General features: G+C 36.6%; 1 protein-coding gene across 1 annotated transcript in view; it reads left to right on the plus strand.

Moving 5' to 3' along the window:
• Positions 1–20,140, plus strand: part of Slc15a5 (solute carrier family 15 member 5) — a 90,317-nt gene that overhangs the window by 55,130 nt on the left and 15,047 nt on the right. The window contains exon 7 of the mRNA XM_078052401.1: positions 7,696–7,827. Coding sequence (XP_077908527.1) covers positions 7,696–7,827 — 132 coding nt within the window. The remainder of the gene's footprint in view (positions 1–7,695; positions 7,828–20,140) is intronic.

Here is a 20,140-nt window from a genome sequence, read left to right on the forward strand (position 1 = left end):
CTCCCTCTAAAAATGACATTTTAATGTATTTTGAGAGTGTATAAACATGCAAATGAAATGAATACTTGACCCAATTTTCTTGATAACTCAATGTCTTTAAATTAAATTATACTAGATTAAATGTGATCACTAGTTTAATAAAATAAGTTTATTAAATATCAAGGGTTTCTGTATTATCTAGATTGCTTCTATTAATTAAAGTATCCACTTTAAAATTTGTCACAGCGTTTCAGTAACTTCCTGTTTTAAAATGTGCAGTAAAATGTGTCTATGTGTGTTTGTGTGTGTGTACGTACATCTACCAGTGTGACCTATCATGACTTGTGTTTATATTTCCTTATATTTCTCTAATTGTAACTCCAGCCCAAGTTATTCTTTACTGAGAATATTTTTATTACTTCTAACTGTCTTCCTACCTCCAGTAACTCTCTCCTTCTATCAACCAGTTCACAACCTTTTAGAATAATCATCTACAATGACAATTCTAATCATTTCATTTGTGCCTAAAATCTTCAATGGTTCTCTTTTCTTCAAAATTATTTACATAGAGGATAGGAAAGATAGCAGAATACAACAGTTACTAGTATGGCATTATGTAAAAATGTGTATGTGTAACCGATGTGATTCTGCAATCTGTATTTGGGGTAAAAATGGGAGTTCATAACTCACTTGAAACTAATGTTTGAAATATGATATGTCAAGAGCCTTGTAATGATGTGAACAACCAATAAAAAAAAATTATTTACAAATGCCTTAAATACATATATTTAATAAATGTTCATTTACACTCAGATATGCATGTATATGACACCCAAACAATTCATTTTAAACAATCAAAATAAAATGAAATTTGTATAACTGTAGTCACAGATACATAGGTGCATCACCCTCTTTTTATCATGCTAAATCATTTTATTCCATATGTTTTGCATAAGTTATTTTGTGACATTCTATGATAGGAACACCATTTTTTTTAACAATGCAAGGAATACAAAAGGAGGGTAATTGACTGCCACTATGCAAACTCAGTGATCTTCCCTGATGCTGTTTCTAAAAGACTCTTGGAAGTAGTCAGCCAAGATTTTTCTGGGCTACATGTGGAGTAAGATAGGGAGTGAATGAATACAGGAGGAAAATCCTAACCAGCTTAGCAACAGTGACTCAGCATACTCACCACCATTGACAGTTAAAAGGCACATCATGTAATACAAGTCACTCAGTCCATCCTCTTTCAATTACGCATCAGGAAACTGCGCCAACTCTGTCATAGATTTCTCTGCTACAGGGGACATGAGCCAGAGTACAGAAGTCTTGGTTTGATTTCCAGCTTTTCTCTGTCTACCTCGAGACCTTGGGATCTCACTTAATCTCTGAGGTTCTCCTTCAGATCTTTAAAATACAAATAATGACCATTCTTCCTCAATATCACAGCTGTAATGTTTGGATCTTTAGTGTTCTGAAAAGCTCATGTTTCGAAAGCATTATCACCAACACAGCAAGGTCCAGAGGTACAGCTTTTGAACAATGATTAGAGCATGGGACTGTAACCTCCTTAGTGGGTTAATGATTTGAATGGACATCAGGTGGTAACTATACGTAGAACATGGCTGAAGGAAGTATGTCACTGGGGGCATGGCCTTGAACTATATCATGGGATAAAAGTCCATGGAAATGAGAGGCCATTCCTTGGAAATCAAATGATACACAAATACAATTACTCTCCTGGGGGCAGTGCAGTATAATGGTTAAGCTCTTTGGTCCTAAAGTTGGACAAATCTGAGTTCAAACCCAATTGTGCCACTGACTAGTGGTATGAACTTAGGAAAATTATTTTGCACTCTTGAGCCTTTTTCATCCATAAAATGAGGAGCTATTCGAAAGACTAGTTCAATATTTCATATGAAGTAAAAAGAACAATGCCTTATATACAAACCGTACTTGGTAATTACCAGTTGTCCTGGGAGTCATTATTATTATCACTTTCCAACCCTTTGCTGTTTCTTTTTTTTTCTTTTCCTTTTTTCTTTTATACCTTAGTTGTGCTTATCAAAATTTGAAATTACCTTATTTGCTTTTGCTGTGTTACTTCCTCTCACCAAGAAAACGAAGGCTCCCTGCAGGCAGGATGCTTGTCCTCCTGGCTCGTACTCATATTTCTTTGTGTTTCTCTTTCCTGAAAATTACACATACAGAGCAGGTTATCAATAAATATATTTTTATTAAATAGGCCAATGAATGAATGAAATCTGCAGCAATTTCTATATTGTACTATATTTTTTTAAACTATTGATAATGCCCTGCACCGTTGGCATTGAGAAAGAAAGCACAGTGGATCAGTCCATAAATGTCAGTGGACTGCCCTACCAGGCCATGTGGTCATTGGAGATAAGCTACACGAGAAATGAGAAAAAATTAGAAAACTTTTCAAACTATGTGTTTTGTTTGTTGTAGCTTGTACTCCAGCTGTCTCATTACCCGTGTTTGCTTATTACAGAAATACTAAAATGTGCTTAACGCTGCTGTGGGAGCCTTAAACACATCCCTAAAATACAACGAAACAAAAACAAAAAAAAAGAAAGCAACAAAAAAATTTTGTAGAGCTTGTGATATTTTAATGGTTAAGTAGTGGAGAGTAGTTGGAGAGATAGAAGGTGGTAATCAGCGGGCAGGAAGAAACTGAGATTATGGAGTGAGCAGTTACTAATTTAGGACATGGGTTGGCAAATATTTTGTAAAACGTCAGATAATAAACAGGCTCCGCAGGCCAGTTTCTGAGTATTCAACCATGTCATTGTGGTTCAAATGCAGCCATAGACAATGGGTAACAAATTGCCAGAGCTGTGTCCCAACAAAACTTTATAAAAAATAAGTGGTGGGATGGATGTTTCTTGGCTAAATTGGCTGGCCCTGATCGGGTGCACAAGGTACAGTCTGTAATTATGCGTGTAAATGGAGTGGAAGCTAAAGGGGTAGAAGACAATGACGTTGGAGGTCAAAGAACCAAGGAACCAAGACTTGGCAGCCTGAAAGTTAGACGATTTCTATAATGTTAGAATAGCCAAGAATTAATGCCAGAGCAATACTAGAGAGCACAAGACACAGAAAGGATCTGGCAACTTTGAGAAATGGAGGAAAATGTCCCCGATGGTAAACGACAGCACAAAAGAAAGGTGATACATAATACATTCTGATAACACAAGATTTAAAGCTGGAGTTTTTTTAGAGATAAAGAGTCCAAAAGTGATAAAGGACAAACTTCCATTTTTTAAAATTGTACTATTTTTCCTCTACATGTTCAAAATAACTGCATGAGCACAATAAACATATCTTCACTGTTTAAGAACAACTGGAGTCAAAAAGAATCCCAGCAATGAGTCCCCAGCACCAGGTGCCTTAGGAAGGTAGTTATGGCCCTATATTTTGTGGTCTGCGTATACTGTTATATGGCATCCTTGCAAACAGTAACCAGCTACCACCTGGAGGCACATTTCTAGCTCCTGTTGGCAAGAAAGACAGCTTTCACATACGCTTTGAATTTTTCTTATTGTGTCCTCATAGTAGAATAGAAATTTCAGAACAGGGACAGACTTGTTGATAATATCTACATTCTAATGGGCTGCAAGAAGTTTCTTGTAGCCTAAAAAAATCAAGTTAATGATCACTAAAGTTGAAAAAGATCAGAACATGCAAGTAGATGCCTGAAAAATGGAGATTTGAAGACTTGAAAAACTAAGTCCTATAAAAGGGAACTGGAGACTTTCAAAAACGACTAAAATGACACCAAAGAGAGATTAACCAGCAGGCAGAGAGCTGGCAAAGTGTGTTCATGAATTATACACCGCACCAGAAGTTCTAGCAAGAGAAAAGCATAGGATTAATAATTAACCAGCAGATAATAATGGGCTTGTACGTTCTGCTTTTTTCTCAGAGAAAGAAATAGACCTACTTACTCTTTCTGTCCATTGTTTGTCTCCTCGTATTTATAGAGAGGAAAGTTCATAAGCCACATCTTTTCTATGGCTGTGAATCAATTCTTTCCAAGGCCCCCTTCCGCATACTGTCATAGTCCCATTTGGATCTTCCTGAAAACACTCCAGGGCTTGGATTTAGGCTCCTGCTGGTGATTTGCACTACACAAGAGCTGTGGGGCTTGCCACAATAGTAGAAGACCTTCTCCACTGTATTTTACCTAACACCCTTATTACCTTCATCTGCAATTGCTGTGAGATTGAATGCCTTCTTAGCACTGCCCTGTGTAAGGTGCATTCTTCGGCTCTCTGTCCTTCCAGAGCTTAAAATCTAGGAAAGATAAACCTATAACATTTTCCATGCTCAGCCCAGTGCCCAGCACTTTTCCTGGATCCCAGATAGGGACTTCCCCAAATGTTTATCGGGGTGAGTAAAATAAATACATGTGGAGGACACACAAAATAAATCAGAAATGTTCCATCGATGCAAGAAGGAACATTAGTACATTTGATTGTGCAATAGGACGTTCATTTAAAAGTGCTGGGCAGATATGGAGTTTTCCTAGGGGAAAGGACAAGTAAACCAGGGATGAGATATTCCTGAGAGGAAAGGGAAAAGATAATAAGGTTTATTTCTTCTTATAGACAAGGAAACTGAAGGCTTGGTGTTTACAGTACATCTGTTTTCTATTATCTTTTCTTTTTAAAATGAGCTTTAATATTTATTATGATCTCACTGTAGGAAAATTTGCAAAGCACAAGAGTAAGAAGAAAATTAGAAATCCAATCATTCAACCCTCAAAGTTAAAACTGTTAATGTTACTTAATGTATTTCTTTACGATTTTTTTCAGCATAGGTACAATAGAGAGAGACTAGCAAATAAAACTCATATCTACATTTTACCGTTTCAACGATTTTCAACTCATGATCAAACTTATTTTATCTCTATCCTCATTTCCATACCTCCTTCCTCTCTGTTGCATTATTTTAAAGCAAATCTCAGCTGTCACAGTATAATAAATTTTTAAATTTGCATCCCAAAGATTGCCGTGCATATTTTAATATGTTTATGTTAATGTGGTATATACAAAATCATATATACTTATTTAGTCTATTTCTGATTTTAAAAAAATAATTTTAGTTCACATTTTTAAAAACTTTCTTCCATAATTTTCTTTCAGTCGGTTGCCACCACCATTACCAGTACCCCAACCATGATTTGAGAAGAAGAGATAACCATTTGGAGACCTCATGATTATGTTATCGTCTCTTTCTAGATACCCTCTTCTTTTTTGTTTTTTTTTGTTTTTTTTTTTATTGGTTGTTCACAACATTACAAAGCTCTTTGACACATCATATTTCATACATTAGATTCAAGTGGGTTATGAACTCCCATTTTTACCCCAAATACAGATTGCAGAATCACATCAGTTACACATCCACGTTTTTACATAATGCCGTATTAGTAACTGTTGTATTCTGCTGCCTTTCCTATCCTCTACTATCCCTCTCCCCTCCCCTCCCATCTTCTCTCTCTACCCCATCTACTGTAATTCATTTCTCTCCTTGTTTTTTCCCATTCCCCTCATAACCTCTTATGTGTAATTTTGTATAACAATGAGGGTCTCCCTCCATTTCCATGCAATTTCCCTTTTCTCTCCCTTTCCCTCCCACCTCATGTCTCTGTTTAATGTTAATCTTTTCTTCCTGCTCTTCCTCCCTGCTCTGTTCTTAGTTACTCTCATTATATCAAAGAAGACATTTGGTATTTGTTTTTTAGGGATTGGCTAGCTTCACTAAGCAAAATCTGCTCTAGTGCCATCCATTTCCCTGCAAATTCCATGATTTTGTCATTTTTTAGTGCTTCGTAATACTCCAAGGTGTATAAATGCCACATTTTTTTTAACCATTCATCTATTGAAGGGCATCTGGGTTGGTTCCACAGTCTAGCAATTGAGAATTGTGCTGCTATGAACATCGATGTGGCAGTATCCCTGTAGTATGCTCTTTTAAGGTCTTAAGGGAATAGTCCGAGAAGGGCAATAGCTGGGTCAAATGGTAGTTCCATTCCCAGCTTTCCCAGGAATCTCCATACTGCTTTCCAAATTGGCCGCACCAATTTGCAGTCCCACCAGCAATGTACAAGAGTACCCTTTTCCCCACATCCTTGCCAGCACTTGTTGTTGTTTGACTTCCTAATGGCTGCCAATCTTACTGGAGTGAGATGGTATCTTAGGGTGGTTTTGATCTGCATTTCTCTGACTGCTAGAGATGGTGAGCATTTTTTCATGTACTTGTTGATTGATTGTATGTCCTCCTCTGTGAAGTGTCTGTTCAGGTCCTTGGCCCATTTGTTGATTGGGTTATTTGTTATCTTATTGTCTAATTTTTTGAGTTCTTTGTATACTCTGGATATTAGGGCTCTATCTGAAGTGTGAGGAGTAAAAATTTGTTCCCATGATGTAGGCTCCCTGTTTACCTCTCTTATTGTTTCTCTTGCTGAGAAAAAACTTTTCAGTTTAAGAAAGTCCCATTTGTTGATTCTTGTTTTTAACTCTTGTGCTATGGGTGTCCTATTAAGGAATTTGGAGCCCGACCCCACAATATGTAGATCGGAGCCAACTTTTTCTTCTATCAGACGCAGAGTCTCTGATTTGATGTCAAGCTCCTTGATCCATTTTGAGTTAACTTTTGTGCATGGTGAGAGGAGGGGATTCAGTTTCATTTTGTTGCATATGGATTTCCAGTTTTCCCAGCACCATTTGTTGAAGATGCTATCCTTCCTCCATTGCATGCTTTTAGCTCCTTTATCAAATATAAGATAGTTGTAGCTTTGTGGATTAGTCTCTGTGTCCTCTATTCTGTACCGTTGGTCCACCTGCCTGTTTTGGTACCAGTACCATGCTGTTTTTGTTACTATTGCTCTGTAATATAGTTTGAAATCTGGTAGATACCCTCTTCTTAAATGGGATAACATACGGTGCCTAGCACAAGCAGGAGCTATTTGATTTGTTAAGATTAATATTGTTATATTTTTAATCCTCCTTCACTATCTACAAGTTAGCATTGTACTAAGTGCTCTCTGTAGCTCTGGATAGCAGGTAAGTCTCACAGCACCTCGCCAAATGAGTAATGACATTATTCCCATTTCATTGAGGATGACATCGACGCGTGGAAAGTTCAAGTAACTTACTCAAATCACAGCGATACTAAATGGCTGACATGAGATTTTAGTGAATTCTTTTTTTTTTATTCCAGAGCCTATTCTTTTAATCTCTATGCAAATTTTATATGATAGATTCAAATTTTCCACAAAGAATCCAATGGTTTATATAGAATCCAATGGTTTATATAGAATATATAGAATCCCAGAATCATACATCTCATACATTGTTGTCATACCACCTAGTACAGATCTCATGTCAATCCAAAATTTATCAGAAATATTTAAATTGGAGAGAATTGGGTAAGTATAGTAGGACTCACAACTACCAAGTTATCAAATTCTCCTCATAGTTGTATAAGGGAATATTTTTGCCATATTTCATTCATTGAAGACGTATGTAAGCTGTATCATATTTTACAATAGTAATCTTACAGTCCAACCTAAGTTTTGATCTTATTAGAAAATTTTCTTTGATGTACAATCAATATTAATTTGAACAGCATCTATGAAAGTGTTTTAGGGAGAATGTTCTAAATTTTGATCCTCTCTTTTTCTCTCAGTCTCCATAATAGCACACAGATTTGTTCCAAGAACCATCCGAGGAACTTCTATGAATTTTTTGACACTGTTCAATGGATTTGGTTGTTTCACAGGGGCACTGCTGGTGGAGTTGGTTTATCTCATCTCAGAAGGTAAAAAATAGGTTTATAGTATGCGTATGTACATTGATTTGATGACTAAGGAACTGGGAGACAAAACCTTAAGAGGGGAGCTTTGCCAGTGTGGTCTTTTTTTAATTGATCCACTTTGCAATTAAGATAGAATTAAGATAGGGAATAGACTCTTGCTGTATTCATTAATTTCTGGGAATTGTTTTTCTTTTGATAGGAGGAGGTAATTACAGAATGTCACTTCCCATGAGACCCTGTCTGCTGTCTTTCTTTAGTGTATTCTAAAACAAACTGGTCATTGTATTCGTATTAGGTCTTTTAATGAGGCCATATTCAACCATGCCTCATAGCTGTCACAGGCAACCCACAGAGAAGTCAGCATCTGTGCACATGTAGGAGGGCAGGGTACTTGGATGATGTTTTCCTCGTTATTAGCTGCAAACTTTGTCTGTGTCACCAAAGAGAAATCATGAGTTAAATAACAAATGATCTTAGAAATTTTTTTTTTCAGGTAGATTTTTAGACAGAAACAACCAATCGGAAAAATTCAGATGCAAATATTTGAATTCTACTCTTAATTACACATGTGGGTGAAAAAATAATTCAGACATGATGACAATAATGATTGGTAGTCACAGTGAAATGCCTTTGGCTGTATTTTAAATTCAAAGACTTTTTTAAAAAATGTTTTAAAATGTCACTGTAGCTTGTATTTTATTTTAACTTACTTTTGCTTATTTTATGTAAAATATCACAAACATTCTTTTTTACGTTCAAAAATACTTCTGGTTGTGCACTTAAAACAATGTAAAGAAAGTGTTGGTTTGTGTTCTCTTAGAACAAACTAATTAAATACACCTGCTTTCAAATTAGGAAAAAAAATAACTTCTGTGCATGAGAATAATGCTAAATCTCCATTCAAAAACTTTTTATCAGGGACTCATTCCTTTCCTGCTACCATATTGGGCATAGGGCATACCCTGGCAAGCAAAATAAAAATTTCTGAACCCATAATATATTCCCAGGAATGCAAGGAAGCAATAGAATTGAGAGTGCTGAATATGGGTAGGTACAGTGCAGTTCAGGGGAGAAACCTAGCAATCTTGATGGATGTCTGAGATCAAACCCCGGCTTTTAATTAATTATCTGAGAAATTTACATATTTAATATTTATTATATGCCAAGCCCTCTGCTACACAGAATGGTGTAATATACAGTTGAAATTTCTCAAAGATCTCTCAAACCCAAACTGTCATAGCTAACTGGAAACGGCAGCAAGCTTCTGGCCTCTGGTGATCAGATCCTTTGTATATGAACAAGGGACAAAGCACAGCATTAAGATTTTGTAAAAATAACCTAGAAAGATCTCACCTATATTCGATATCTAAAACATTTTAGGTGTTGAACATGTTTCCTTTACATAACTCAACAAAGATGTTTTCAAAAATTTTATCTTAAAATATTTTCTATCATCGAATCATGTTTGACATATTCTAAAAGAACGGAAAAGTCAAAAATATTACTACCAGTTTACCTTTATATAAATCTAAGTTTTTCATCTGTATGCCAAAAGCAACTGACTCAGAGTTAGACACTTCATAGGTTAAGTCCTCCCCCAAAACTACCTTCCCTTTAGCCATTAGACATAAATTTGGAAGTCCCCATTGTTAGTGAACCTAAGTTCATTTATTCATCACTCAAAAGTGTCCAATGCATGGAGAACAGATTAATAAAAGGAAAAAGATTTGTTTGTTAAGCCATCAAGACCAAGAATGGAGGACTAGCATTCTGGAAAGACCCTTTTAACCTAACCCTGGTTCCAAGCTCCTTTTATCCCAAGGAGGAAATGATTGAGAAAATTTGATAACCCATAATCTCCCAGTTTGCATCAGTCTTGAAGGTGAAGGAAAGAACTCAGGAGAGTCTGGGGTAAAAAAAAATCTTGTGCTACTAGTTTGAAGGATTGAGAGCTGCCTACTCAGGGAGGCACCATCTTTTTCTAGTAAAGGATCACCATAAGCATGGCGACACCAGGGCGGTCATCACTTCTGACCAGCTGGCTGTGCTTGGGGTGCCTCCACCGACCCCCTCCCGTTAGACAGTTTGCTAGAATAATTCAGAGAACTCAGAAAAGCATAATAATCATGATTTAATTTTATCATAGCACAAGAATACAAATTGGAATAAGCCACATGGATAAGCACCCAGTGCAAGGCCTGGGAGGGCTCCAAAGTACTGGGATGCAGTACCCTCTTGGCACATCACTTTGTGACGATAAGGAGAATATTGCTAACCAGGACACCCACTGAACTTCAGAGTCCAGCTTTTGTTGAGGTTTTACGGAACAGGCACAACTGATCGAATAATTGGCCACATGGTTGAACTCAATCTCCAGGCTCCTTTCCTTCCCCCAGAAGTTGAGCTGATTATCATTAGGCTCAAAGTCCCAACCCTCTAAAATCACAAGATCAGTCTTTCTGTCTGAACTGCCCTTATTTCAGGTCATCTCATTAGCATAAACTAGAACCAAGGGCTCACTAGCATAAATTAATAGTTGGGGGTCTAAGGGACCTACGATAAATAACAAAGACATTGTAATCCTTCAAGAAACTCAAAAGATCCAGCATTGACCTTCCAGGAACCAGGTCTGGCAAATTCTTACATATAGTTTGTTCTTGCAAAAACATTTCATTGAAAACCTAAATTTTTATTGAGAATCTGCACAGTATGGTAATGCGCTCTTACAGGCATTATTGTGTTTATCACAACAGTTTTATAGAGGTAAGACAGTTATTCTTGTTTTTTCAATATAATAATTAAGGCAGAAAAAAATAATAATAAAAGTGCTCCACTCATCCCAACTAGTATCCGACAAGTGTGACTCCCTCAGCACACCAAAATCAGGCAACTATTAGAGGTCCTCAAGTTAAAACGGCATTTGTTACTTCTACAATATAACCTCCTTGGGTAGACTTATGCACATGACATAGCATTGATAATTATCTAGATATAGCATCAAGTCGGAGAGACAAAAGTTTAAATTACGTTCGCAGAATTCGTTGCCCATGAAAAGAAGATTACCAAGGACACACAGTGAGGACATCTTAGAAAATGGGATGTGGGTCTGGCACCAAGGCACATGCCAGCTGTAATCCCAGCAGCTCAGGAGACTGAGACAAGAGGATCACAAGTTCAAAGCCAGTCTCAGCAAAAGCAAGGCACTAAGCAACTCAGTGAGACCCTGTCTCTAAATAAAATACAAAATAGGACTGGGGATGTAGCTCAGTGGTTGAGTGCCCCTGAGTTCAATCCCTGATACCTCCCAAAAAAGAATGTGGGACATTTCTAACTTTGTTCTCAAAAGAACACCATTTTGGTTGCTACTAATGGATTTACTTCTTCTTTTACGGTTGTTTTTTTTCTGTTCATAATAAAATTGTGTAACATCAAATCATATCCCAGGAAATTGCAATGTTATAGTTGTTGCCTTACAGATCATCTGGTCTAACACTGTACCAAAAAATAGAAAATGTACTAACATCCTCTTGCATCCATAAAAATTCTTTAAGACATAACATCTGTTTGTCCTTCTATTGATAATATTTATTAGAATAAATCTAATTTTTTTACCACATAGCAACTTTTCAAACATTTGATAACTGTTTTTAGAAATAGCATGGTATAGTGGTTCAAAGAATAGGTTCTGGAGTCAGACCACCTCAATGTCAATAAAGTCTGTTTCCATGTAACCAATGATAATATATAATTCACTTTGTGTTTTCCTAATTCAGTGATTAATGCTCATAGTAACTGCTCAGTCATGATTGAAATCTATTCTACAAAGTCACCCTTATTTTTTCATATTGCATGATTTCCTGATTTTTCAGTCTCAAAGCCCCTCCATCCATTAAACAAACAAGTTGCCTGTATCTTTCTTAGAACATGGTTTCCAAAATCAAACACAATACTCAAGATAGGTACAAACAGGACAGATGTATAACTTTTATCAGCCTGGACACACAGACACACTGTCTCTCAGAATGTCAACAGAGATTGTGTTGATTTTTTCAGTAGTTACATCACACCATCAGGTCAATTAAAATGTGAAATGTTTTATTATTATTATTTTGCAGCTGTTCTGGGTTCAGCTCCACTCATCACAATGTTTTTTTTCTAATTAAATGCAGGACTTTATCTTCTTCCTTAATAAATGTCAACCCATCAACCTAAATAACAGACATTTTGAAACTTGATTCTGTCATTCACTGAATTACTAATCTTCTTTGCTAGCTTTGTGTTATCTGCAAATTTAGTAAGCAAGTCCCTAGACTTCTTCCAGGTAATTGATAAAATTGTTGAATTGGACAGGACTGAAAATAGAACCTTATGGAAAATTCCTACAGACCTCATTGCAAATTAATGGCAATCAATTAATTCCCGTCTTTTGGTTGTAATCAGCTCCCAACTCACCTAATTACTCTCATTCAGCCCACACACTTCTCAATCATTCCCTAAATGACATCACAGGAGACTTTGTCATATATTTTTCTGGGATTGGAATATATCTGTGTTTATGACAGTCCCTTTAGCCATTAAGAAAGGAATAATAATAATCTGATTCTCATGATCCTGTACAGGCTTGTAGTGACTAATTAGGATCCCTAAAAGAGAGTGACCCTTTGACAATAAATATCACTTTGGGGTAGGTCATTATCTCTCTAAGGTTGTTTCCTCTTAATGAAAAAAAAAAAGGGACAAGGCTCTTTACTTTTTTTCAGAAGTGATAAAAGAATAACATTAAAGTATTTTAAAACTTCAATGCCAGACTTTTTTAATATAAAATTAAGTCATACATTAGAATGGCCCACTTAGCTTAAAACAGCCTATTCAGTCAAACCACCAGCCCAAATTTTTAAACAGAACTGATCATAATGAAACCAACACTATAAGTCTATATTTAGGCACCCTACCCCCTCAGCATTCCATTTAGCATTTAGGATATTTTCAACCTTTAAGGATTTATGTCAGCTGAGCATGTCTGCCTGAGAGTGTGTGTGAGTGTTGGTGTACGAGTGGAAAAGAAGATCAGCTATCACAGTCTCCCAGTCTCCAAGCTACATTAGTCATTTTTAGCACCATGATGGAGAATGGTGTGAATGCGGTAAATTCAAAAGATTTCTCAAAACTTGACTGTGCAGACAGATAACTGTTAGAGTGACATTTTCAGTACAAGTGAGAAAACTGATCCTTCTGGGATCTCTAACTCTGAGTGCTTTAAAGGAGAAGATACAAGACTAAACCCATCCTCCTACACTAATCATTTCAGGAATAGTTTATCTAAAAGTAGCAATGCTAATATAGGGAGTGAAGAAGTCAGTCAAACTGCTTATTTCAACTGTATCCCATTAGCAGCAAGATCAATTTTCTTACACTCATGACTTCGAACTTACCTTTTGACAAAAATAACAAAATAGAACTCAGTGAAAAATGACATCTTAGTTATGGACGTGCAGATGATGGAAGCATCCAAAGAAAAATGTTTAAAAGAAAAAGGATAATTGGGCAAAAATCAAGAGGTCAAGTTGTAGATCTCCTTGTCCCTCCTCCTTGGAATTCAGGAGAGGCACAAAGAATTTCGCTGTTTAATTCAAATAAAGAACATTTTAAATTAAAAATGAGATCTTTTAAAATGCTCATTTAACATCTGTGAGTATTAAGGCCAGTGACAGCCATGTCAGCGTGAATCACTGAGTCACTCTTGAAACATAAATTTGCAGTTGCAGTTAACTTGAAAGAAGACAATATTTATGCATCTAGAAAAAAAACGAATTTCATGGGCCCATGCCTATTTTCTCAGAGAGATGTTTCTTCTAATTCAGATCTATCACTCAGGTCCAACTTCTTATGGGTTTTGAGACTGCAGATTTTTAAGTTTAGAGAAGAAAAGCAGTGGCCTGCTACCCAGTAACCCACATTGAGCCAGGAACATGCCTATTTGTTTGTCAACTGGCTCAGTGACAGCATTCCTGTAGCTAACTGGACAGGCCCCCAACAACTCCCACTGGCAAACTCTGCTCATGACCATCAGTCAGAATTAGACACAAAGTCTTCCACACACAATGATGTCATAGGCGTAATGTTTTGCCATGTTGTATTTTGGCGTGACACTTTAAAATTCTTCAGAAAAAGAATGTATTCTATAAATCCAAAGCTCAGTTGTCCTGCTCAACTTCAATTCCTGGTCCAGACTGGGATGAGATGCTGTGAAGCAGTACTCTGAGATTCTTCAGAGCCTCATGGACCCATGTCATTAGTAGAGCCTCCTTCTCTACATGGCAAATGTATAAGTCTGGGTAGCTTAGATACACATGCATATCCACACTGAGAGCCTAGAAATGGTATTGAACATGAAACAAGAAGGATGTGTGGTATTTAGTGTGTTGAGCCTAGGTATGATATATTTCTGATAGAGAGCACATTTAACAAGGCCCAGAGGTAGAGAATTGCTAGATGCATAAGGGGAAATCAGAGAAGGCTGGAATTTTTTTTGTGTGTGTTGTTGTTGGTTTGTTTGTTTTTTCCAGAAAAGGAGAGAATGCCATGAAGTCAAGTTGGGGAGTTAAAGAAAAAATCATGTGGAATGTCTAGTTTACAGGCATTTTTTAAAAATTTGAATGTAATAATAAAACATAAAAAACATTTTAGATGAGTGATATGTTCGATTGGTGTTTTAAGATCTGTGGAGGTAGTATAATTTGGAAGATAAAAAGAATGATTTGGGAGAAGCAAGAAGGGTATCATTGAAACAATTTAGTCAAATCTAAGTGATAAACTAGAGAGGGAGAAGGCATGTGGAGAGAAATGAATGGGGATAAGCTCTATTTTAAAGGTAAAAAGAATAAAAAGTGCTTAGTGATGGTTTTTTAAATATTTTATTAGTTGCTGATGGACCTTTATTTGTTTATATGTGGTGCTGAAAATCTAACCCAGAGCCTCATACATGCTAGGCAAGCACTCTACCACTGAGCCACAACCCCAGCCCCTTAGTGAAGGTTTTGATAGTTAGGATGCAGTAGGATGCAGGACGGAGGAGGTGGCACCAAGGAAGCATCTCAGCTGCCTTGAGTAACTCACCGGGTGGGCAAAGATTCCATTTACTAAATGAAGACTAGAAGAAGAATGGATTTTCAAATTTGTCACTCATTCACTTTTTCACATGCTAAGTTTGGCATAACCACAGAACATCTAAATAGACATATCTGGAGCTCAGAAAAAAAGATCTTGATTAGATACATAAATATGGAAACCTTTGGCATAAAAATGAAATCATAAAACTAAATAAAATTACCTAGTGTGGATATTAAGAATGAAGAAAAAAGAAGCCCAGGGCTTAGATCTGAAATGTTCAACATTAGAGACTGAATGGAGATGAAATAGGCTGGCAAAGAAAGACAGCAGCTGGGGAGAGGGCGTATCCTATATGTTACATACACACATATGTATATTTACATGAGTATGTGTGTGTGTGCACGCATGTGCGTATATATGCACATGATCCATTCACACAGGTAATGTGTATGTGTGTGTGCACTAAATATAAAAGAAGATTGTTTCAAGCAGGGGATGGTACATGTGTCAATACTACTTGAAATCAGTAGGATGAAGAAAGTGTCCATAAAATTTAGCTACATTATGGTCACTGATCACTTTAATAGGAACCATTCAATGGTGAAATGGAAATGCAAAGATTGCAATAGGCTGAAGAATAGCTAGTAGTCAGGAGATAAAGACATCATGTTCAAGTAACTCTTCTGAAGAACTTGGGGCTGCAGAAGACTTAAGAAATGAGTGGTGGTTAGAAAGGGATATGGGTAGGACTTCTGGATTTAGCAAATAAAAATAGAGGATGAGTGGTTAAATTTTAATTTAAGACAAACAGTGAAAGATTATTTTTTCAGTATTTAAACATGTGCCATGCAATATTGAGAGCATATACAAAAAAAAAACCTATTTATGAAGTATTTAAGACATGCTAAATATGTTAATCCGCCGTAACTCACCATTATTCTGAAATTCAGATTGTAAAAGGGGGTTCGTCGGAGCGTCGGAGGGAGAGACCACACAAGAGACTGGCTCCATGCAATTGGCAAAAGGGAGTTTATTGAACCAGCATGCTGGGGCTCAAGACTCACTCAAGAAGGGAGAGCAGCCCAGGGCCCAGAGCAGAGGTCAAGCAGAGCTTAAGTACACTTTCTGGAGAGGGTGGGGGCTTTGCATACATCAGAACAAATCATCATGAGGCGCGGGAAAATTGAACAACAACTCTTGAGACGGGATTAGTACATTCATTGGCGGGAACAGTCTGGGCAGGGGTTATTGGTCATTCCTAAGCGGGGTACAAATTTAAACTGATTGGTTTTGGAGCCTGGATGCTTACGTGCCAATTTACCTGGAGCCCTTAGCTTATTAAACAACCAGGGAATCAATGGAGATATTTACTGGGCAGTTCCCGCATTGTCCTAACAATTTAAAGAGATTACAGGTTCCGGGGGTAGCAGAAGAATTTTAACAATACCTAGTCTTTACTTTTTAGCCCAGGCCTTACCATTTAGAAGCTTTACAATGCCCAGTCTTTTACACTTTAACTCAGACTTTTGCAGCTTAGAATCAGCTTAGAAATTTTACCTTTACAAGATGTAATTGGGAATCCTGTATTTTATCTGGGAACTTTATGTGTGGGTTGAAGATACTTCTTTATTTGGGGGAGATGCCTGAGTGTATTTAACTGATGATAATACATGATATATATGGAGAAGTTCAAAATGCAGGTGAAAGAAGACAGAACTGATGGAAGCAGGGACCTAAGAAAGTGGACAGGGAGTTTTGTTGGGAACCACCCAAGAGAGATTGATTTCTATCTTTTTTCCTGCACTGAAACAGAAGACAACAGAGAAGGTGGTACAAATGCAAAAAGATACATAGTTCTAATACTGGGAAGAGGCTGGAGTCTCCCTTTGAAGCCCCCCAACCCCCACCTCCCTTTATGAATATGCAGTAATCTACCTGTGAGAGCAAAGGGGATGAGGATGAGGAGTGGGAGAGCACAGAGAGTGGTGGACTTGCTGAGAGCAAGAAAAGATGATTTAGAAGCCAGGTGTCAAGATCAGTGTCAATGTTGAAAGCCCAGTTGGTGTTGGTAATCATGAACAGTGATTCCAAACTACTGAAAGCATGATCACGCTCACTGATATTCAGGTGCTTGAGGCAAGCCAGAGAATGTCTTCTAGATTTTAAAATGACACAGGATAAAAGGCATGAACTCTATACTTGAATTAAAATCATTTGAGAAAAAAAAGGCTATTTCCCTCCAAATATGCAAAAGATGAGAGAGGCTTTCTTCTAAAATTCTGAAATTAATAAGTCTTTGCTATTAACTAAGTAGAGTTGCAAATGAAGGACAGACTGTACTAACAAGCAGCTCCTAGGCAAAAAATCAATTTTAGTTCTGTCCATGAAATTATTCAAATTTAATATTTTACTATTTTAAATAACTCCACTTAAAGACTGATTTATTAATTCAGCCTACAAATACATATTGGGTTCCTACTATGTGCAAGCACTGACTAGATACTGAATTAATAATGCCAAGGCTGATGTTTAATTAACAAGAAGAACCTTATAGAAATATTTGACACTCAAATTAATATCAGATATATTCATTTGACTAATGCTATTACAATTACAGTTCATAGCTAATGGCATTATCGGGCTATTATCACAAAGCATTACCTCTCTTCTAAAACTCATTTCCATGATAATTCATTGAAATCATCATGAGAACACACTATCTTGATGGGTTTTTCCCTCCCAATGCTCTTCAACAGAATGAACTCACCCTTACAAGAAAGCTTGTTATGGCAAATATCCACGCTTGTTCTCTCTGCAGTTCAGGTGAACAATGCCTAGTGATTTCTGTCCAATTTTGAAAGACACTGTGTCCCTTCCTGGAAACAGCAACCTGACTGCATTTTTATCCACAATTCCCAAGAACTGAAAATGCAAATTGAAGTCGAAATGCAGACATTATGATCCAGAGCAAAGTATTGAGCATGTGTGGATCTAAGGCCCAAACTCAGCTCATCCACTCATTCAACAAATATTTATTCTGTCTCCTTTATATGACTTTAGGCAAACAGTTCAGCTGCTCTGTGCCTCTGTTTCGTTGTCTGTAAATTAAAGGTAATAATAACGTGAGTTCTTATTAGATAAATATGAAAAATTGGAGAAAAGTCAAGTTAGAATTCAGTTGTTAGGTATTATTTCCTTCAGGTATCATGAAAATTAATGTGTTTTAAAAATTAACTCAGGTAGGAGAGCTATGAATCTCAAATGAAGCATTTAAATCAGGTTACTGAAAGGAGGAAGGAAAGAAATTAACATTTATTAAGTGTCAGTTATATGCAGACCTTGCTATATGCATTTCACAAAGATATTATTTCATTAAATCGTCACAATTCTTTGGGGGTAGATACTTGTAGCCCCAATATATCGAAGAAGAGAATGAGCTCAGAAAGTTATATAAGTTGCCACAGTTATATAGCAATGGTGGGTTCCTGATTCCAAAGCTCTTTTTACTACCCTAGGTTTATTTCCCATGGTGCAGAAGTATATCCACCCTGGAGAATGACTAGTACTTCTTTGTAATTGCACACTTCTTTGCTCCCAAGCAAAAAGCAATAGTGAAGTGAAAGTGTGCTTAAAATAAAGCAGGATATAAAACCCATTTCAATTTTGTGTCAACAATTTTGTGCGTTTGCAAGGTTACCAGCACCATGAAATTACTTTTTTAAAAAATCTAATGGGCCAGGCGTGATGGTGTATGACTGTGATCCCAGCTGCTCCGGAGGCTGAGGCAGGAGGATCAGAAGTTCAAAGCCAGCCTCAGCAAATAAGCGAGGTTTTCTGGTTTTGACTCAATATTGTAATTTTATAGACTAGTTTGTTTTACACAGGTTCTGCTGATATATGTCATCAAATCTGTCAATATTTTTCATTGTGATTAATTTTATTTCATTCATCACTGGTTGTGGAACTTTAATGGCTTAACATTTTAAATTTAATTTTCTTATCCAAGTGAATTTCATTGTGATGTTAAAGCAAATAACTTGTTTTACAATGTAATTGGCATATGTTGTGAAAAGTTGGTTACATCATAAATATCCCATAACTATAGAATGAATGGAATTAAGTTAAGCAATTAGTAATATATCTTTTAACATGTTGTTTCTATGTTATCTTAGAACTATTTCAGAACTATTCTGTTCTATTCCCTTTAGCTGTCCACCTGACTTTAGCTTAATATCATACTCCTTTTAATTATTATAATTTTATGATATATTTCGTATATGGTATTACTTTTTTTGAACTTTTTTATTGATTTTAAAAAATGACAGCGAATGCATTACAATTCTTTTTACGGGTATAAGCACAATTTTTCATATCCCTGGTTGTATATAAAGTATGTTGACACCAATTCGTGTCTTTATACATGTACTTTGGATAATGATGTCTAGCACATTCCACCATCCTTGCTAATCCCTTCCCCCTCCCATTCCCTCATATCCCTCTGCCTTATCTAGAATTCATCTATTCCTTCCATGCTCCCCCACCCCACCCCACTGTGAGTCAGCCTCCATATATCAGAGAAAACATTTGGCATTTGTTTTGGGGGGATTGACTAACTTCACTTAGCATTATCTTCTCCAGTGCCATCCATTTACCTGCAGATGCCATGATTTTATTCTCTTTTATTGCTGAGTAAAATTCCATTGTGTATATATGCCACTTTTTTTTTATCCATTCATCTATTGAGGGGTATCTAGGTTGGCTCCACAGTTTAGCTATTGTGAATTGTGATGCTGTAAACATTCATGTGGCTGTGTCTCTGTAGTATGCTACTTTTAAGTCTTTGGGGTATAAACCAAGGAGAGGGATAGCTGGGTCAAATGGTATTACTTATCACAGTTCTCTTTATGGTTATTTTTGAATTATTGATACCACATTCTATCTGGTTTATACTTCCAGATGAATTTTAGAATTATTTTTATCAGTTTTACCCAAACTTATCTTGTTTCAATAAAATAAAAAATAAAACTTTTTTTTTTACTTTTTAAAAACTAAACTCTTTATAATATGTTATGTGGGGGGGGGCGGGTGTGTGTGTGTGTGTATATATAAACCCTGTGTCTTTCTTTTGAAGTAGTGGGGTTTGCACTCATGACCTTTCTAATGCTAGGAAAGTGCTCTGCCACTGAGTTATGTTCCCCATCTACAT

This window comes from Ictidomys tridecemlineatus, chromosome 6 (genome assembly GCF_052094955.1).
Source record: "Ictidomys tridecemlineatus isolate mIctTri1 chromosome 6, mIctTri1.hap1, whole genome shotgun sequence".
In the NCBI taxonomy this organism is placed as follows: domain Eukaryota; kingdom Metazoa; phylum Chordata; class Mammalia; order Rodentia; family Sciuridae; genus Ictidomys; species Ictidomys tridecemlineatus.